This window comes from Lactuca sativa, chromosome 1 (genome assembly GCF_002870075.4).
Source record: "Lactuca sativa cultivar Salinas chromosome 1, Lsat_Salinas_v11, whole genome shotgun sequence".
Classification (NCBI taxonomy): domain Eukaryota; kingdom Viridiplantae; phylum Streptophyta; class Magnoliopsida; order Asterales; family Asteraceae; genus Lactuca; species Lactuca sativa.
This window is the reverse complement of record NC_056623.2, coordinates 73483562-73505486: the sequence shown is the minus strand read 5'-3', so window position 1 is coordinate 73505486 and position 21925 is coordinate 73483562. Positions and strand designations below refer to the sequence as shown.

Here is a 21925-nt window from a genome sequence, read left to right as displayed (position 1 = left end):
TACCAAACGCTAAATTACAATAAGGTAGCTAATTTTTGCCAATCTTAGTTATCGACTTGCTTGCACTAGAGTTATTGTTTGTTTCGATTATCCCATAGAAGATTTCTTTACACCCACCAAATTAGAGTCAAATTATTACTTGAAGACAATGTCTAACACCATAACACATTCCGTGATTTTCGGCATTTAATCAATAGCTAATCCACATATAAAACTCAAAAATTTATATATATAGAACTTTAATAACGGATGGAATATGCATGCACCAATTAAGCTTTTTGGTCTTGCAGAAGCAAATTCCAATTTCCAATACCCTCTTCTAACAAAAATTTGGTCAAACTTCATAAAGTCAAAACTAGTTTAGTGACCTATTGAACACAACTAAAAACAGTTTACCTGTATCAACTTTTGTGTGTTAATACTTAATACAGCAAGATAAAACCCTGGCTCATCAACGAATTCCACCATTATAAACGAGTGATGAGATGCAACACTTTCTAACATTACTTTATCAGGCAAATCCGACACCACAACATCAGGGTACTCCACTTTCTGTTGTTTAAGCATCTCTCTTCCTTTCGGATGACTAATCACAATTCTTGCACCTTCAAAAACATAGAAACACTAATAAATTTCATGAAAAAAATAGTATAATTTTACTAAAATATGAAACATACCTGGTGAGCAAATCTTGGATAGTGCTTCAAAGATTTGATTGAGTTCAAATGGCAAAGCAGGAAGGAAGTAGATGAACACAACATCAAAAGGCGCCCATTTTTCAGGGACAAAAATCACTTCTCCTTGCCAACATTTAACTTTGTCATATTTTTCTTTAATGCAGGCTAATACGAATAGAGAGTCATGGACAACAAGCAACTGTTTGCAAGAATGTGTATCAATCACCTGATCAACAAACCCTTCTGATCCTGTTGAAATTAGAACCTTTGAATCCTCAGAAATTTTCCCAGAAGATATGATTCGGTCAGTGTGTTGTTTGTAAACTTGGTTGGAAGATATATCATCAGCATCAAGAAATGACCAATCTTTCTCCACGAAATCTTCAAAGTTGATCACAGGGATTGATCCTTCAGTTGGAGTTACAGCAGGAATGGAGGATTTAGGTGAAGTGGATTGGATTGAAAGGGGAGAAAACAGGGGTGAAGATGAGAAGGGTTTATAGTTAGGCCAGGATTGAAAGAAAGGTGTAGGATTATGGTGAAGAGATGGGAGGCATGAGAGGGAAGAAGATGGTAAACAGATCGACTTCATGAGAGTACTGTCAATTTGTCAGAAGTCAGAACAACCAACATCAGTTCATAAGAGCAAAATACAACAAATTCGTAAGGATATGTTTGGTTATTGGTTGATGAAATTAGAATTTGGGCAAAATGATATCAAAAACTGAGTTATGGAAACCAGCGGAATTGGAGCACACTTAATTATAAAGTTGAACTTCTTTTGCTCAGACTACGATTCCATCCATGTAATTGTAGCCCTAAATGAGCTTCAACCGAGTCCCGACCTCCAATTAAGTGCTCTCAGTCATCCACTCATCCATGGAATTGTAACCCTAGATGAGTTTTTAGCTTAAAATATAAGATAGAAAAATCACTCCATTTCATCACAAAGCCCTAGCGTTCAAAATTTGTATTGTTCACAACTCATAGAATCAGCTCAAATGTGCTAAGAATTTCTAACATAAGCGAAATTCGAGACGCATTCATCAACACAATTTATAACTACTAATCATTCAAAATTACAAACTTTAAACTAAACTCGAACCTCAGCACTAAGAAAAGATACTAATACTCAAGAACAAAAGGAAAGGGGAGAGAAAGCGTCTATGTACATGATACAGAAGAACCTGTGAGCCGAGAAGGCGTTTACCACCGACGCGCCACCTTCAAACGGAAGCAAGCAGTCGCCGTCGTCTGAGCAGGAGGAAGTGGGAATATTATCTTCAAGTCCGTTAGAATGTCAAAGATTGAAAAATAAGATTATAAATGAACTAAGAAAATTACAGTTTGGTCCTGTAAATTTTTAATACGTACACTTTTGATCCATTTCGTCCAAAACTTGAAAATTATGAACTTTTAATTTCCTTTTGTCCTAAAGCTATATACCACTTCTAAGTTCTAACTTCTAATTTAAGTCCTACAAAAAGAATTTTTGCTTTCTATTTTTGTACTTATTTATTGTCAATTATATATGTGTTTCTTCAAATATCGTTATAGAATAGTAGTAAGATTAGTTTTGATAAATGTTTATCTATTTATTTCTTGAAATCGACATAACTTCTAAATGTGGTGATAGGAGGGCCGCTAGTTGTGGTGGCATCGTCATCTTCCCATGGTAATCAACCATTTGCATTTAGTACAATATGTGCCCAACTTTACCATTCTCATAAACATTAAAAAAATATATAATCACAAGTATAAATTCGGTAAGCCGCACATTTGATTTAAAATAAACCACATGTCTACATATTATAATTCATGATATTGCAGCAAAAAAAAACTTACTAATGAAACATGAATTGACACGTTTATTTTGACAGGGTGATGAAATCTAATTGCAAACAGTGTGCCAGCATCGAAGTACACACTAGCATTCATGGGCAGCTCAACCATTTTAAGGGCTCTAAGCAAGTCAAAAATTTGGGGCCATTTGACATTTACTATACTCGGAAATCAAAAACAGATGAGATGAATATGTCACATAAAATAGGATCGGTAGAAGAATGCAATGTCGTTTCAGTTTCATGAATGCAACGATCATTGATTTATTCTTCCGCTTAATGGACTAAACTTTTTGATTTTAAAAAATATGGGCCCCTTAGAATTGGGGGCTCTAAGCCCTAACTTAAAAAACATCCACATAGAGTCGGCCATGCTAGCACTACCACAATAGTCGGCATCACCACTCCTCTACCATCTCTCCCAAATACCCACCACTACCATATTGAATTGTGTCGAAGAATCTGTACACAAGATATGAAATTCGTCGTTGCTACTTAAAGAAATTTAATTCCTTTTATTTTATTTTGTTGTTATATGTTGATATATTGGTAGCCGGATCCCAATAAGAGACCAACATATTTGGCATGATCATAATCAGAGATAGAGATATAGGTTGTGTGTTGTACGTCACAGCTAACTAAAAAACTAGTTTATTTTTTGAGTTTTTTTAAAATTGTCATGTTTTGCATGTCGTTTAAAATGCTAGCTTTTTTATGTCTTTTTATGTTATTTTATAATAAGTTAACATAACTGCTAGCTTTTTATTTTTATTTTTATGTTATTTTATAAAAACAAAAAAAAAAAACAAATTCTTCTAAATGTCTTTTTAGATTTTTAACTAGCTTTTTAGATTTTTAACTAGTCTCTCAAACATAGTCATAGTAGGGAGGTAGTTTAAAAGTTTCCTAAAAATATCTGAAGGATAAAATGTTAGAATTCGCAACAAGGGATCGGGTCGTTGTGGATAAATCTGATTCGGATCCCAATGTTGGATCACCACAGTGACAAAGATCTTAACTAAAATAACATCCATAGACGTTTATATTCTCACTTCAGCTGTTGAACTAAATCTTTTAACTATGCTCTTCTTCTGATCTGTTGTACAATAGTATGTCATCAAAGAAACCAGCACAAACTGGTAAAAAAAACAAAAGAAAATAATCTTGATTATCTGATATTTAGTTTGTAGAAAACCCGAAGAAGATGATGATTTGTCTATAATTGCTTGCTATAGAAAAACAATACAAAAGCCATCAAACTGTGACACTTATCAAACTATCTCTACACCATAACAAGATAACAAGTAAGAAAAAAAAACAATCAAAACAAAAAGAAAAAAAGAAAAGCTGAATTTGTTTCACAAGATTATTGCATGCCAAATATAAAAATGGATCTCAGGTGGTAGTAATAGTAGTAGTAATAACCTCTCACCAAAATCTTCTCAAAACTTTAAAGTGTTTTTCAGAAGAAGGAAAACTTTATCCCGTTGCTTGCTGCAAATAAGTTATATTCTTCCACTTCCTTCTCTCCCGAACAAACATTCACATTCACATCAATCTCTTCTCTTGCTCCAAACCCATTCGAAACATCCACAGGCCCACCAAAATGAAATAGTGAAAACCCCGTATTACCCTTCTCCGCTCTCTCCAAATTCCCATTTTGTCCTCCGGCACCCGGTGAGATTCCTTTGTGTGTCTTCTCGGAGTTCTCATTTTGCATAACCGGCACGACCTTGGTGTTGTGGTCTTTGATTCCGTTGGTCGGTGGAATCGGTTGGTAGATTGGAATCTGACCCGGGTTAAGTAATGGTGGAGTTAACGGTTGGATTCCGCCATACGGAAGGAATCGTGAATTCCCATTCAAATTATACCCAAAAGGCCTAGTGAACAGATAGTGGTTTGGATGTGGTAATGGCATGGCTGTGGTCCAAGGAACCGGGGTTTGATGGTAATACCCCATGGAAGGAGCTTGAAACACCGGAAAGTGTAGGCTTGGAGCTTGTAAAGGCGGCGGAATCACATTCCCATGTTGGTGAGAGGTTGTAACATCGTTTCTCTTTCCGGTTTCACAACTTTCCGATGCTTTTGATGGTAATTCCTCCGAGATTATGGTTTCTTTGATTACTTCGGATTGATGGCTCGCGTATTCCGAATCCGATGTCGATGAGGATTCCGGATTCTGGGGGTTTGAGGAAAACGAAGTGTTTCCGTCTCCTTCGCTTAGACACGACGAACAGCTATCGGAATTGGAATTGCTGATTCCGCACGTCGACAGATCCGTCGCCCCACTTACCGAATCAGCCTCGTTCTCCACTATTTCTTTGGCTTCAGCTTCGGTTTTTGATTCCTTGTGATTGTTATCCTCAACGTTAGTCTTTAATTCCTTGGAATCATCTGATGAAGAATTAATAACCTTGATGGATTCGCTTACGGAAACAGTAACATCATCGGAATCAGGATTGCTTCTGGGCTCCCATACTTTCTTTGTATATGGTGAACCACTGATTCCGTTGGCGATTTTACTTTTAGGTCTTCCGTATTCCATTTGATTATTGTACTTGTTTCCACGGAAATACGGTTTCGAGACATCGGAATCAGATTCCGGCTTTCCGACTTTGGGTCTATAATCATTGTGTTGGTAACAATTACAAATCCGATTATGACAGCAATTGAATCTCTCGTTGTACCTCGATCCATTCACCCTTCTTACGGGCTTATTTACTCCACCATTGAAATTATCACTGTGAAACCGTTGACCGGGTTTGACCATGGGCCCGCTTTCAAACCGCCGTCTCTCGGACCACTTTGACGATTGATCAATTTGGTAATCTTTCCATGGTTTCAATCTCCTTCGCGGTTGTTTGGAATCACTCCCACACATTCCATTCCCTTCTTTCCCATAGCTGAATTCGGAATTGGAATTGGAATTTTCATTGTCGTCATAATCTAATATTTGCTCCTCGGGTGTATAATCTTCGGATGCGGGCATTGCCAACTGAGTATCTTCTTCTTGTTCATGTTCATGTTCTTCACTGACATCATCGTTGACACTTGTCAATTCCTTATTCTCATCAGAAGCAGGAGTTTGACCAGGTTGACTTGGACTTTGACTTTGACAACATTTTTTCTCTTTTTCTTTTTCTTTACTTCTGAGTCTCTCTTTCCTACGAAGTTTTTTTTCTTTTTCTTTCACTCTTCTTCGCTCCCTTCGTTCTTCCTCATCACGCTTTTCCTTCTCTTCTTCTTCAAGGAGTTTAAACTGAGAAAAAATAGAGTTTAAAAAACAGGGCAAGTTGCAGGAAATAGCAACCTACTTTACTCTTTTTAACAATATATGCATTATAGATTAAAAAAAAAAGTATATTGTTACATTGGAAGCGAGAGTAAAGTACATTGGTTAAATAATAATCAAATGTTATTTATTATTATTTATTATTATATATTATATTACCTGTTTTTCCAAAGTAATGATGTCCTTGCATGCCACCATGACACGTTCTTCCAACAATTTAAGTGCAAGTGATACAAACATGCTATGTGCATTTTGACGTGCAGTCCCTTCTCTAAAAGCCTTTTCAACCTATAAAAAAATAATACAAAAGATTAAATCATATTAAAAAGATATAAGAAAATACAATTTTGATTTTACCTGTTCTTTAAAAATAACTGTTGCAGCATCTAAGAGAAACTCTCGAGCAAGTTCTGGACTCTTCGCATGTTTTTGGGGACGTGAGCATTCACCATCTAGCTCATTTCCATCCTTGTCCATGGAATCATCATCCTGAAATTTTATAAAAAAAAAAATTATGTAAGCAAAAAAGAGTAGCTCAAATGCAAGATATAACAATGTGCTTTCAATTATTTGTGTAAGTTGCTATTAAAAACCTCTTCTTCCTCAGCTTCTTCTGCATGTTCAAAGAACCTTCTAATGCTTTCTCCTCTTGTGATTGTAACAAAGCCATCACCAACAACAAGTCTTCCATGGACACAATGTTGACCCTTCAAAGCATGGGCTTTGACCGAAACTTCATTGCATCGTCCATCTGTTCTCCATGCTCTTAGAGTGATATAGCATGCATTTAAACCAGTTAAATCCAAACCATTCACTTTCACCCTTGAATTTGAGCCAACATTTTCAAACTCTAAAATGTCCGATTTGCCCTCGCCAGTCCCAACCGCCCATTCGTAGTGCTCGTATATTCCTGTAGAGTCTGCGTAGTTTTGACGCCAATCGGCTTGGATTGTGTCAAGAGTTACCTGCAAGAAGAATTTACATTGTCTCATTGAGTTAAAAGTTTTATTCCTCACCTACTTTGTCAGCAGGAGAAAATAAGTTGTACTGTGTTTGGTATGCATTAGACCGGAACTCAGACGAATGTCAATAAGACAAATATTGACATGACAAAACAGGTTGTACTGCTTTTATGTCGATGGGACAAAAACTGTTGCACCAAAAAAGGTGGGACAGAGATTTGCTCTAATTTTTCATTAGTGCAAAAGACAAGAATGCCCTCCTATCTTAATAATTGAAAATAGCCCTAGAAAGTTGTGACACACCTCATATTGGAAGCTTGTATCAGCCACACAAAACCAGCTTGTGCAACGAGCTTCTCTTCTCATGCGTTTAAGTTCTTTTAACTCCTTAAACTCACGGATTACATTCTTTCGGCAATCTCTACAAAATCTCTTGCTGTCAAACCTGTGAAATGTTGAGTCAATTGTTTGAGGGGATGCTAGAGTTTATCAACATCTCACAAATTCTTAGGTGATTGTATATTAGAACATCTTATTCTCCATTTAAATGATACCTACCTACTTTAGATGTTCTAAGAAATTGCACACTTCATTTGTATCTCGATGGGATACAAATAGTTAATAACTAAACCAATACATGAATAATGATTCCTATAGAAGTATGTGGGATGTTTTCACACTACCTTATCATGAGTTTCCAGAATTTTAATGAAGAGTGTCTTATATTTTAAACAATATGCTATTAAAGAAACAATGCTTCATGGTCAACAACAGGGCAAAGGAGTCTTATAGTAAAACAAATGAAGATAACTATTGGTGTTTTCAATATGGAAAGAACCCCATATCATTCTAATATATGTATTCAATAATGGGCACTTCAAATAACCACACAGATGAAAACAGACAGTTTATAACAAAGACTTACCTATACATTAATCTTTCCATAAAATCTTCTTCCTTCATTCTTAAAAGTGAATAGCGTGTCTCTTCTCCAAGTGCAGACCAAAAGTCAACCAAAGTGTCAACAGAAAGTCTTGCAGTATGCAAAGCACAGGTTTCCCGGGTCCCATGACCTCTGCCATACCCCACCATCCCTTGACTAATCCACCCACGACCTCCACCACCACACGCGTCAGGATAAAGTAATTCCCGCTCCCTCTCTCTTGCTCTTGCACTATCAAACACCTGATTTGAGCACAATGTGAGATTACAAAAATACCCCTCAAAGAAAAAGAAGTAGAAAGGATAATGAATGATAGGTACATTTTGAAGACCCTTTAAGTATTTTGAATAAATATAGCAGTCCAAGAGGGTGAGTGTTCCATCTCTAGTAGTGGTTAAACCTCCCCATGGGTGGACAGATGGATCTTGAACATCATCATTACGCCCAGTTGTCAAGCAGACATCATCACCAGTTTGACATTTTGAGGTTCCAAGTTTATTCTGATTAATTGTTCCCTCTTGCTGCAATGACTTTCCATACATGATGATCTGCAAAAAACCTTCTAGAAGTAACCCATTGCATCTGGAACAGTACATGTTCTTTCGAGCTTGTTCAAAAAGAGTTTGCTTGTCTATCCTCAAGAGGTCCTGCCTAGCTTGCAGTGATAGTTCACTCCAGAACTACAATGAATACAGAAAACCAATAATTAACAAACATTGTTCAATATGTATCTCATTCATAAGCAAGCTCTTTAGTCTTTCCTATATAACTAGTTTGAAACCAACAATAAGAACTCGATGGTTTTCAATATTGCATTACCAACTTCAATTAACACATAAAGGCATAAATCATAAATCCTTGTTTCTAGCATTAGGTAAGCAATTAATCATCCAGTAGTACACCAGTCACATAATGAGCCTTAGGTAGATATATGCAGCATTGATATTGGGAGATTAAGGAAGTCATCTAGAGGAACTCAACTCAAATGTGTTAGTGTAAGCTACATAAGTGGTGTATTGCAGTTCTGAAATGTAACAGGGCTTCAAGAACAAGCATTTTAGTTTTGCCAGCATAGTTTAATTTTCTATTGCTCTTCCTTACTTTCACACTTGTAAGCCTTACAGTATGTGCTTCTGTTTATTGAAGCAACTTTCATAAACAATCAAAATTAAGCCTAAACAACGTCTAATTAATCCTGAGAAAACCTACTCACAAGTAGCGATCTAAATAAGCCACAAAACTGGAATATCGTTAAGATCTATGAATAACCTCAATCTGCTTCTACAGAGATTTCAAACAAACAATTAAAACGAAGGAAAAAACAAAAATTACATCTGAGAATTGAAAACTAAATCTAATTAAGTACCTTCTGAAGCTGATTATAGCTAACATCATCCCGATGCTTAGACCAAAAGCCAGTGGACGAAACTGATCCATATGACGTTGTCGTATCGCCGCCACTGAATTGACAATCATGCGCTAATTCCGGCATCCTTTTTCTCAATCTCTCATACATTTCTTCATCGATATTTCCATTTACCAAATCCAGTCGACGATGAAGAACGCTATTTCCAACCGAATTCTTACACTATCAACAATCTGATCCAGGAAAAAGCGAAAAAGGGAAACAAAACAAAAGAACAAAAATCCGGTTTAGATCATTACCGATGATTATTTGAGTTGCTATAATTATATATTGAATCTGAAATTGCGAATTACGTATACCTGATGAATTGATTCGTAGAAAGGATCTCTGAGAATTTAGAGAGCGATAGAGACGAAGAACGTGAGGGTTTTCGATGAGATTTGGTTGTGTGTGTGTATTTATATTGTTGTATGTTGAGAGATGGAGGCTTCAGCATTTGTCACGGTTAAAAGAAGGGGATACTGTTACATTACCATCTTCGTTTTCATTTTTTACTATTATTTTCTTTTAACCTATTGTCCTTAGTCGACTTTATTTTAGAAAAATATGCTTATTTTTTGTATTATAATTGTATAATCAAGTAAGAAATATGGTTGCCAAAAGTGAATTTCAATTATAAATAAGCATAATTTTGATTATACATTGCTATTGATGGTGTTGGTTTTTGTCTTTAATACATGTTTGATTTAATCTAAACTCCAATGAATATGAAAGGTGTAGGATACATGGAACGGATGTGTATGTAGTTTTAGAAAGAAAAAAAAAAGTTATCGGTTGTAATTATATTTTATCGTGAGTTTGGATGTAATAGGCATGTTGCTTGTTTGATTTTTTATCCGAAAAACTTGACATAATTATTATAAGTTGATATTATGGTTAAATATTGGTGAAAATAGGCAATGTGCACGTCGGTGCGGTTACTAAACATTGAAGGGGATTTGATCATGTTCCGTAGTCATTTTGTATACGAAAGATAATCTAACAATAGGTATACACAACCTAAACAGACGTATCCATTTTGATGTATGCAGCTTGAGTAGTGAGTTGCGTCGCATTTCAAGTCTCTTTGGGGACACGAGCGACTTGCTACGTGGCGTGTATGTACGTAGCATGTTGTATACGTGGTCTAACAGCTTTTAATTGTTTATTTCCAAACCAAACTTCATTTATTGTGGTTTTCACTTTAAGGATACGGTTTTAAGAGCATTCGAGGAAATGGTTAGCGACATTAAAGCGGTCATTCATTAAGATTCCAAATTTCATAATTAGTGAGTCTTGAATTTGTAGATTTAGCTTATTTTCTCATCAATAACAAATTAGGATTTATAGTTAGGGTTTTGGGATTCTATCGGGTTTACCAAATGATAAGGTAATGGTAAATTTTAGTATACATGTATTTGGATTCATGGGATACTATTTTTGAGTATATGATGAAATTAGGTTTTTTAAATAAAAAAAATGTAAATCGCACCATCGTAGTGGCTCACATCAACCCTGCTTCAAGACTCACATAGGAGGTCATTCGTAGAATACTAATAATATTATGGGTGTGCGAGGATTTGAACCATTAACCTCCTATGTGGAGCATCACTCCTCAACCACTAGGCTCTCATCATGGGGCTAGGTTTTTAAATACAAACATGATAAGGAGATATATGGACAACTTTGGGTTTTTTTTAACTATTTAATGATCCTAATAGTGTGCATTAATGTTATATGTGTGGATTTAGTGATGAAAATCACTTGTGGTTAATTTTAGTTATTGGGTGAGGGGAATCTTTGGTAACACCCATATAATCACGATAAGTTAACTAATGGAAAGTCATGTAATGTTTATACGTTTTTATGTTATATACATAATGTGATGACTATGAGTGTATGTGTAAATGACTATTTTACAATAATTTAAACATTGTTCACAAGACAGATGAATTCCACAAGAATTACATAATATTTTATAACTTTGAAAGTATGTTGTTATTATGAGTATATTGGCCTCCTTTTACAATGGAACTGTAAAGTATATTCTCCATTAGCACATCATATGGAGTTAAAGGTGGTAAACATGGAATATGGGACCTTAACCCCACTATTATTCAATTATTAATTTGATAAATAAGGTTAACATGTTTTAGGCAGTTACTTGAATATATATTACGTCCGTGTTTCTCGCTAGGCATAGTTATGAATTTGTATTTATGATGTTCAACGATTGGAATTTTTTGAGAATAAATAAAAGTGAATTATTCAAATATATATATATATATATATATATATATATATATATATATATATATATATATATATGTGTGTGTGTGTGTGTTGTGAAATTTTATAGATATTATGTGTAACACCGTGAATTTCAAAATAATTTTTCGCAATATAAAAAAAACATTTCTCATTTAATTTCATAAAACATTAAGTTTCAAATTCCAATCTGTATCATACAAATCCCAAGATCATATAAATGTATCAAAAGTCCCCTGCGTGTCTACAGATCAAGCCGGCGCCTTCCCACGGTCATCGCTAGTACCTGAAACAACAACACTAACACTGTAAGCACGAAGCTTAGTGAGTTCCCCAAAATACCACACATAAAACACGTATTAGCCACTCGAGGCTATAACTCTATGGGTCCGTGCACCCAACTCTGTGAACCCTCAGGTTCTAACTCTAGGAACCTTCCGGTTCCAACTCTGAAGTCATGCACAGCATAAATCACATAGAAATAATGCAGTACAACACATAGCATACACATAACATACATACACTGACACATAGCTCTGATTACCTACTCAAGGTAAAGTATAATGAGAAGACTCACCTCGCGTGTCTCAGTATCTCACGAATCCTGGAAATCCCTCGCGCTCGATCCTCCGAGCTCTAATCCTCCTATAACATCACATGACTCTAATTAACACTTTTTATCTCTAAGGTTGACTATCCCTAAGAAGTCAACACAGGTCAACGGTCAACGGTCAACAGTCAACGGTCAACTTTGACCGGACTCGGCGAGTGCACACGGCAACTCGGCGAGTCTAGACGTTCTCACCAACTCTCTAGGATTCCCTTTCTACACGTCGAGTGCTCCCCTGACTCGACGAGTTTCACCTGGCAGAAAACGCGGGGCCACCCCGACTCAACTCGCAGAGTCTCAAGAACGACTCGGCGAGTCCCAGCTCGACTCAGCCCACTGACAACCCTCTCTAACTCGCCCTGACTCACTGAGTCAACCCATGACTCGACTGGACCACTCACTGGCCGGTCCAAGGCAATCTTCAAGCTACTCGCCGAGTCTGCTCATCGGACTCGGCGAGTCCATGCCATGCAATCACTCAAACTTGCTTCTAAGGTCAGATCTATTCCAACACTTCATAGATCTGGCCTTCCTAGACTGATTCACCACGTAAAGCCCCAGACTTGGTGCATAAACAATCTCTATATGACCATATATGAAGAATTATCAACAAATCTCACTACTCAAGGTCATAACCTCCATTGTTCTCTATAAAGCTTGATGAATGAGGCTCTCTGGACCTCTATGGATCCAGATCCGAAATCTCATCACTAGCAAGGGACTATTTGGCCATTCAATCAACTCAACAAGGTCACAAGAAACCCTAAAATCAATTATACTACACAAAACAGAAGATGAGCCGAAATCATACCTTTAGATTGAAGGGCTAAGCTTCAAATCCACCGAATAGCAGTCTCCTTTGCCTCCTCTTGGCTAGAACCTCCCTCTTATTTGCTAAACAACACACAAATGTCAAGAAATGCTTCCTTTATCTCTCAAATCGCTAAAGCACTCTAGGGTTTCTCTCTATGGACTGTTGGGTGCAAATGACGTCCATAAGGCCCTTTAAATAGGTCCCAAACCCGAGAAATTAGGGTTTCATTAAACAGCGTGGACTCGCCGAGTCCATATCCTGGACTCGCCGAGTCCAGGCGAATCCCGCGTCCAGAATCGCGACCCTACTCAGCGAGTCTAAGCTCCAACTCGCCGAGTCCCCTCTCAAAACACCAAAAAAAATTAAAACAATAAAATACCTGGAATTCCGGGCTGTTACATTATGTGTATATAATCATTGTGTAGAAACTTACGTCAAAACTTAAGAAATAAGGGTAAAATAGATATTAAAAATAAAAGATTATTTAGGATAAAAAAAACTTAAACAAAAATCGTAGTGATCGAAAAAGCGAAAGCGTGCATATAAAGAACGCTTAAATTTGACTCTATGTGAGAAAGTTGTGATTTTCCGAAGTTTCGATATGACACAGTACACCAGTGTGCGACACAGAAACCGAAATTAAAAATCGGTCAATTGTCAAGCAAAACAATCTAAACAAGAATCGAAGATATCGTGAATAGGAATCTGTCGATATAAAGACAGATGAGAACGGATGTTTTATGGAAGAGTTATGATTTTTATACGGATTTTAACAGTCTAAGCCTATAAGTATATAACTTTAAAAATAAAGTGAGGATTATCCGAAAGAGTCTAAACAAAAGTTGTAGTACTCATCGATATCTATGTGTGGATATAAACAATGTCGAAAACAAAACTCATATAAGAAAGATATGAATTTTTGAAAATGTTAAAAATGTGTTCGCACCGACAACATGTGTGGCGCGCACTGAGGGCAGAGTTATGCGGCCCACCTGGTTTGTGACACATGGTTGCATTCTAATGGACCACATCAACGTCCCCGACAAAGTACATGGGGCGCACCAACCTCTTGAAACGATAAGGTGTTAGGCAAGGCGTTGCCCTAACCTCAAATCGCACACTCTTGTCAAGTGAGTGCAATATACGAGATCTTCTTATGGAAGAGTCTCATAAAACCATGTATTCTATACACCCAGTCAGCACCAAGATGTATTTGGATTTGAAGCTCTATTACTAGTGGCCAACTATGAAGGTCGACGTGGCAACTTTCGTGGTGAATGTGTAACTTGTTCAAAAGTAAAAGCACAACATCAGAAGTCGTATGGGGACTTGGAATCTCTACCGACACCTGTGGGTAAGTGGGAAGACATTACCATGGACTTCATAACCAAGTTTCCAATGACGAAAAAGGGCCAACATGATATGGGTGATAGTAGACCAATTAACGAAGAGTGCGCATTTCCTAGCCACACGAGAAAACCGGTCAATGGAAAAGTTAGCAGAAACCCATGTAAAGAATATTGTCAAGATCCACGGTGAAACCTTATCGATCGTGTCAGGCAGAGACAATCGATTCTCTTCCAAATTTTAGAAGAGTAGGCATGAAGAAATGGGTACAAAATTGTTTTTAAGTACTACCTACCATCCGTAAACAAACAGACAGAGTGAAAGAACTATCCAAACATGGGAGGATATGTTGTGGGCATGTGCTTTAGAATTCACCAGTAGTTGGCATGATCACCTCCCCATAGCAAAAGTTGCCTACAACAATAGTTATCACTCAAGCATCAAGATGCCTCCTTACAAAGCATGGTATGGAAAGAAGTGGCGTACACCATTTTGTTGATTAGATATAGGAGAGAAACACTTTACGGGTCCTGAGATAGTTCAACAGACTGCTGATAAAGTAAAAATCAACCGAGATAGAATGTTAGTTGCACAAAGTCGTCAAAAGAGCTATGTAGATATGAAATGACGTGGTAACGTTTGAGGTCGGTGATCAAATGCTACTTAACGTCTCTCCATGGAATGGACTTATCAGATTCGGAAAACGTGGAAAGTTAAGTCCTCATTTTATTGGACCATTCAAAGTACTCTAGAAGATAGGGAACCGGGCTTACTGTGATATCCTCAAATTCACAGTCAATTTAAAATTTTTATTTATGCTTATTTTAAAATCAGAGTATCTTTTTTTAAAGAATAATATTGAGGAATTTGTTTCTAGAAAACATGATAACGATGTTATTAAAACATTTCCGAAGAAATGTATTTTATTTATATTAAAACATTGGGATGTCATCGTCAATACAAAAACATAAGCATAAACAGACCTTACATTCATTTACACGAATGATTTACATCTCCTTTAATCTCTCAGAGTAATGTATCTTCGTATTGATACATGTGATACAAATAAACTGAGTGGGTCAAGTTTGGAAACCTTGTGAGTACATAGGGTTTTCAACCCACAATAATGTAATTATTATGTTTAATCATCAAACAATTAACCCAACTTCCCATCCCCATTATCTTCTTTATTCTTAAGGATCTACCCTAAGAATCATTTATCCTTCATTCATTCATTCCTAAGGATTGTCCTAAGGTATAGGCACGAAGTCCATCGCTTCTAGGGTTTATCTAACAGGCACTAAGTCCATAGTTTATGATGTTATCTATTAGGCACTAAATCCATAGCTGCCAACGTTCATTTGTAAGGCACTAAGTCCATAGCTGTCAACGTATATTTGTAAGGCACTAAGTCCACAGCTGCCAGTGTTCATCTATAGGGAACTAAAGCCATAGCTGCCAAGTTATTTTAGAGTACATCTGGTGAACACGTCATTCACAAACACCTACAAGTTGCGAGCCTGCTAGCATTGTCTAGAATAGTTTGTGGTCGTCATCTATACTCTGCTAGATGACTAGATCATCGATAAAGTCAAGGTTTCTCATCGTCTTTCACCTCTCATCATCTATATCACCTTTCATCACTCATCATTCATATACTCATCTTTACCCAATATATTTATAGGTATAAAAATACATATACAGTTTAAATCACGTAAAACATGTATAAATCTTTCATCTAGCATAAATATCAGGAACACAGATAATAAGAACATATAGCATGTATTAATATTAAATACTGCATATCTATGTGTAAGATGAAAGTAATTATGCACTCACATGTTAAAGTGACGACTCGTAGTTCGGGCAACGCTTCACTTCTAACAATCATCTTTTCCTTTGACGGAACCTAGTATTATTATTACTAGATTTTAGACTAATATTTATTGCGACTAACTATTAATCTAAATTTATCATTAACTCAAGGTCTACGTCATGAACTATCAAGTAAGGAACAACCAGGTAGGATCGTATTGGAGGTAGGTTCCGTTTGGTATACGAAGTATACTGTTTGAAAATCTCACTTTAAATACCTCACTAAATCACAACCTAAACATCATTCCCGTAAGTAGATCAATCAGTATAATGACTTTGAATCACTGATAAATATTGTTTATAGGTTCATAATAACGATAATGAACTTAAACATAAGTTATACTTGAAGTAAGGTAAGCATAACTCACTTACAAGGGGGTTTAGGGAGGAACGGGGCTCTACGTGAGTAGAACTCCTAAGTCGAAAGCACTTCTTCTCGGGGCCTTCTAGCGCTCCGATACTCGCTACTAACACCTAGGAGGTGCTTGGGAAAAGCCTTGAGGGTTTTGGGAGGTTTGGGAGAGAGTTTGATAGAAAGGTGTGAGAAATGAAGTGATTTGCACCTCTATTTATAGGTTGTGAATTGGTGCAATATGGAGTGTTTTTGGGCTGAACACGGAGTGTTAAAGTGTCAGGTGTCGCGATCGTGTGCGAAGCCATGGGGAAGAAGGTGTGGCTGAGATGGTGCCACATGTCACCTTCGTAACTTAATAAAAAAGTTAAATATCTTCTAAAATCTATGACTTTCACATACGAGCTCCATTTTTTGACGTTCTTTTTATCCACATGTAGGTAGCGATGTGATCTACAACTCTCGCTTAGACTATGTCGGCTAATTTTGATTTAATTTTTAAAGTTATATTTTAACATGATTAGATAGTTAAAGTCCGTTAAAAATTCATAACTTTATCATCTGACGTCCGTTTTCGGCTATCTTTATATCGTTGAGCTCCCATTAACGAGATCTTCAATTCTCGTTTAGATTGTGTCGGCTAAAAACTGATCGATCTAAAATTCGATATCCGGGTTGTGTATTACTATGTTAAATCTTAGAAAAATCATAATTTCCTCAAACAAAGTCAGATTAAGACGTTCTTTTTATATACGTTCTACAATGTCAGATTTCTGAGTTGTGTACAGCTATGCTAAATCTCGGTTTAATGTATACAACGAATTTCATTTAGATCGCTAAGGCTAAAAAGTAGTTTATCAAAAATTCACTTTTTAGGATACGCGGTGTCGTGTCGGTTTTGTCGCAAAGCTTTGACGGTTCATAACTTTTTCGTTGTAAGTCGAATTTCAGCGTTCTTTATATATACGAAATCCTTGTGACATATACTATAACTTTGGTTAAGAGTATTTATTCTAAATAATTTTCTATCAAAAAGTCATTTTAACGCTTATTATCTTTAAATTAATTAGTCTGAATCTGCGGACGTTACACTTACAAGGTTGAATTGTCACTTGAAATGGAAGGTAGTCATAACACCTTTCACGTATGTTATTTGAGAAAGTGCTTAGGAGAGGAACCTAATATGATTCCACTTTCAGAATTGAGAATTGATAAAGATATAAGGTTGATTGAAGAGCTTGAAGAAATCATTGACCGCAAGACGAAGAAAATTACGACATAAGATGACTGACTTAGTGCTAATGCAATGGGAACATTCAGCAGCGCCAAACCTCACCTAGGACACAGAAAACGAAATGAAAAGTCGCTATCCACATCTGTTTGATGATGTATCTTTCCGGGACGGAATCGCCCAAAGGAGGAAATAATTATAACGCCTACATTTCTCGCTAGGCATAGTTATGAATATGTATTTACGACGTTCGACTATTGGAATCTTTTCAGAATAAATGAAAGTGAATTATTCAAATATATATGTGTCATGTGAAATTTTATTGATATTATGTGTATATAATCCTTGTGTAGAAACTTACGTTAAAAATTAATAAGTAAGGATAAAATAGATATAAAAATAAAAAATTATTTAGGATAAATAATTTAAACAAAAATCGTAGTGATCAAAAAATCGAAAGTGAGCATATAAAGAACACATAAATCTGACTTCATGTGAGGAAGTTATTAATTTTATACGGACTTTAACAGTCTAAGCCTATAAAAATATAACTTTAAAAATAAAGTGAGAATTATCCAACGAAATCTAAACGAAAGTTGTCGTACTCATCAATAGTTATGCATGGATATACAGAGCGTCGAAAACGAAGCTCGTATGAGAAAAGGCATGAAGTGAAAAATGTTAAAAATTTGTGCGCACCGACAGCACGCACGTCGCGCACTGGCAGGGCCGGTCCATTGATTTTCAATGCCCGGGGCAAGATTCTATGCCTTTATTTAATTAAAAAATAGCAAAAATGAAATAAATTTTGTAGTCAAACCAAAACAAGGTTATTAAAACAAAAGCATACATAAAATTCATCTAAATCGATGCATCCTTGCATTTTTTGAAGCGAAAACATCTATTATTTTATCATAATCAAGACTTCGTAGGAATTGACTTTCAATACTCAAAATTGTTGATCCATTTAATCTTTTTTGAGTCATGATACTTCGAAGATATGATTTCAAAAAACTTCTTTCCGCGGAAGCAACCGTGACCGATACCGTCAACAAAATCCTATATGTCACCAACACATTGGGAAACATGTCCATTTCCTTTGCAAACTCCATAATTTGAATAGCTGTCCATTGAAGTTCACATTTGTATGCTTCATCCGGCAACATTTCCTGCAAAACTTGTAATTCAATAAATAAATCTTTTCCATTAATATCAAGGTCCTCACCATTTGTCAAACTAGTTTCAAGTTTCTTACAACATTTTTTTAATTCATCATCAAATAAAGATTTTAACTTTAAACCACCAAACAAAAAATTCCAAAAATAGATTCAAAATGTTGCGTTTGCTCAAATCTACTTCTCAATTTAATTAGAGTCATATACTATAACAATAAAATAATCAGTTCTAAAATTTTCTTGAGATGATTATTGTTCTCTTTCGGTATTTGAAACTTCATCAAATTGTTTTTTTCTACTATAAACATGTTTGATAGGAAATTTTGGTTCGACTCCAATATTTTCTGCTATTTCTTTAGCCTCATTAATAGCAGAGTCAAACTCATTTTCCCTATATTTTTCAAAATAATTAACTAATCCCTTTAAGTTTTTTATTGCAACATCAAAAATCATATCTTTGGATTGTAATTTTCTACTTACCAAATTAATTCTAAACAAAATTTCATGTCATATCACTAAACTTAAAACAAATTCAAAAATAGAAAATTCATCATTTACTAGTGATTCCGCATCTCTACAAACCTTACCATCATCACTCACTTGAGCTAATTTTGTTAATGCTTCTTTTATTTGAAAAAGTTGAGTTTTTATTGCTTTAACACTTTCAATGTGACTTTCACAATGAGTAGTAGACAATGATTTTAGGGTTAATTCATCAATATAATCAACTAAAACACTCCATCTATGTGTGGAGCTAGAAAAAAACATTATATATTGTTTGACATGTACCAAAAAAAAGTTTTAGCTTTATGACAAGAATTTGCCATATCACACAAAACTAAGTTTAAACTCTTACATCCACAAGGCATATAAAAAGCTCTTGAGTTTATATCAAGCAATGTTTTTTGTACACCTTTATGTTTGCCTTTCAAATTTGCTCCATTATCATATCCTTGTCATCGGATACAATTAATATTCAAGTCAAGAGATTTTAAAGCATTTTGTAAAACATTAAAAAGTCTTAAACCAGATGTATCTTCTATAATTAAAAACTCTAAAAAAAAACTCTTCAATTGATATTCGAACACTTGCAACATTAACACATCTAATAATCAAAGTCATTTGTTCTTTATGACTTGCATCCGGAGTGCAATCTAGAATTATCGAAAAACATTTTGAATTTTTTATTTTTCTAAGGTGTTGTTTGGTTCGGAGAATGTTGCTGAAGGAATCTGAATTGGAATTAGAAAAGGAATCTGTCAGGAATTTGAATCCAATTCCATATGCTGTTTGGTTGGCAGGAAATGGAATTGAAATTAATTCCATAATCTGTTTGGCTCGAAAGAAATGGAATTGGAATTCATGTAAAATGACATAAATACCTTTTTTTCCCTATTTTGCTTAATTTTACCTTATTTTCTAACTTATTTGTAAAAATACATAATGAAAATTATAAAAATAGTAAAATCTCAGCGGTGGTGGCAGTGGCGGTGGTGGCGGCAACAATGGTGGGTGGCGGTGATGGTGGCTGCGACGATGGTGGTGACGGTGGCTCCGACGTTGGTGGTGACATTGATTATGGTGGTGGAAGTGGTGATGATGGTGACAATGTCAGCTGGTGGTGACATCGATGGCAGTGATGGTGTTGGTGGTGGCAGTGGCGGCTGGTGGCGGTGGCGGTGGTGGTAGCAGCGACGGTGGTAGCGTTGGTAGTGGTGGTGGTGGGGCGGCGGTGGTGGGTGATGGCATTGGTAGTGGTGGTGACGGAAATAGTGGTCGTGGTGGCGAGTGGGTGGTCGTGGTGGTGGTCGGAGACGGCGGCGATGGTGGTAACGACGATGATGGTAATTGTGGTGGCATTGCAGGCAGTAGTTGTGGGTGGCGGCGGCGGTGATGGTGGGTGGTGGTGGCGGTGACGGTGGTGGTGAGTGATGGTCATGGCAGTGGTAGTGGTAGTCGGTGGCAGTAGCGGTGGTGGTGGCAACGATGGCGGTGGTAGTGGTTTTGGCGACATCGGTGGTGGTGGTGGTGGTGGTCGGTGGGCAGCAACAGTGGTGGTGGTGGTGGTGGCGGTGGTAGCAGAGGTGGTGGTGGTGGTCAGTGATAGTTGTCACAACTAGCATTCTAGCTAGGAAATTCTATACTCTTGTAAACATTATCTACTGTAAACTCATAACCCTAATTCATGTTATGCTTGAAGTTCAACCTATGGAAACACATTCAAACCTAGATTCATCAAGTAAAGTTGAAAAACCCTAGAAATCCCGGTTTAAGTCCTATATGGACTACGATTTCCTTATTGGGCCTAATGGGCCAATAAGCTGCCAATTTGACTATTTTAGGCTTAGAACTCTTAAATGGGCTCTCATTGGACCCACTCTCATGAGACTTAACCTTTTTGGGCCTTATAAGCCTAAAATGGACTAGTTTATCTTTAATGGGCCTTATTGGGCCATAACAAATCCAATTAGCTTTAATGACTCAAATCCATTCTCTTGTAGCCAAAAATTTCTTTTTTTAAATACGTCATTATAAAACCAACAATGTAATAAAACGTTTGTAATATCATGTCATGACAAAACCAAAATAGAAATAATAAAAAATGCTATCATAAAACAATATCAGAGTGTAATCCCAAAGATCTCATGTGCGGAAAACCATAGTGTGATGCGCTGCGATCAAGCCGGCTCCTTTCCTTTAAACGTGAAGTACCTGAAACCAAAACTAAAAACCGTAAGCACGAAGCTTAGTGAGTTCCCCCATCATACCACATACCACACAATCACATAACATACATACTGCCAGGCATTTCTGGGGTGCCCGACCTACCCGGTACGGCCTTTCTGGGGTGCCGACCTACCCATGCGGCCATTCTGGGGTGCCGTCCTACCCGTGTCAAGCCATTCTGGGGTGCTGACTACCCATGTCAAGCCATTCTGGGGTGCTGACTACCCTCCGGTCCTAACGACCGAACCTCGGGGACTATTTCACCCCTACTACTACTACTATCACATATCATAACATAACATATTATCAGACATATCTGGGGTGTCTGAACTACCCTTCGGTCCTAACAACCGAACTCTACAACTAGCACATATAACATATCATGCTAGCATATAACATATCAGGT

At 36.6% G+C, this 21925-nt stretch overlaps 3 protein-coding genes across 5 annotated transcripts; all 3 read right to left on the bottom strand.

The window, feature by feature from the left end:
* Positions 1-207: 207 nt before the first annotated feature.
* On the bottom strand, positions 208-2006 carry LOC111916678 (uncharacterized). 2 transcript variants are annotated; one of them, XM_023912352.3, is made up of 3 exons: positions 1850-2006; positions 678-1276; positions 208-605 (listed from the first exon to the last, which is right to left on the bottom strand). In XM_023912352.3, the coding sequence occupies exons 2-3, from the start codon at positions 1267-1269 to the stop codon at positions 382-384; spliced, it is 816 nt and encodes a 271-aa protein (XP_023768120.1). In that variant the 5' UTR covers positions 1270-1276; positions 1850-2006; the 3' UTR covers positions 208-381. The 2 variants fall into 2 exon arrangements, with proteins under 2 accessions (XP_023768120.1, XP_023768121.1); XM_023912353.2 differs by having other exon boundaries at positions 1865-1996.
* A 1711-nt stretch (positions 2007-3717) lies between these two features.
* LOC111916677 (uncharacterized) lies at positions 3718-9580 on the bottom strand. 2 transcript variants are annotated; one of them, XM_023912351.3, is made up of 9 exons: positions 9441-9580; positions 9082-9314; positions 8036-8395; positions 7698-7957; positions 7076-7217; positions 6404-6775; positions 6168-6299; positions 5970-6098; positions 3718-5777 (listed from the first exon to the last, which is right to left on the bottom strand). In XM_023912351.3, exons 2-9 carry the CDS (start codon positions 9229-9231, stop codon positions 3981-3983), a joined length of 3342 nt encoding a protein of 1113 aa, XP_023768119.1. In that variant the 5' UTR covers positions 9232-9314; positions 9441-9580; the 3' UTR covers positions 3718-3980. The 2 variants fall into 2 exon arrangements, with proteins under 2 accessions (XP_023768119.1, XP_042757482.1); XM_042901548.2 differs by having other exon boundaries at positions 7076-7208.
* An 8894-nt stretch (positions 9581-18474) lies between these two features.
* LOC111916552 (uncharacterized) lies at positions 18475-19560 on the bottom strand. The gene is made up of 4 exons (XM_052765967.1): positions 19380-19560; positions 19273-19282; positions 19099-19183; positions 18475-18909 (listed from the first exon to the last, which is right to left on the bottom strand). The coding sequence occupies exons 1-4, from the start codon at positions 19558-19560 to the stop codon at positions 18475-18477; spliced, it is 711 nt and encodes a 236-aa protein (XP_052621927.1).
* Positions 19561-21925: the final 2365 nt, after the last annotated feature.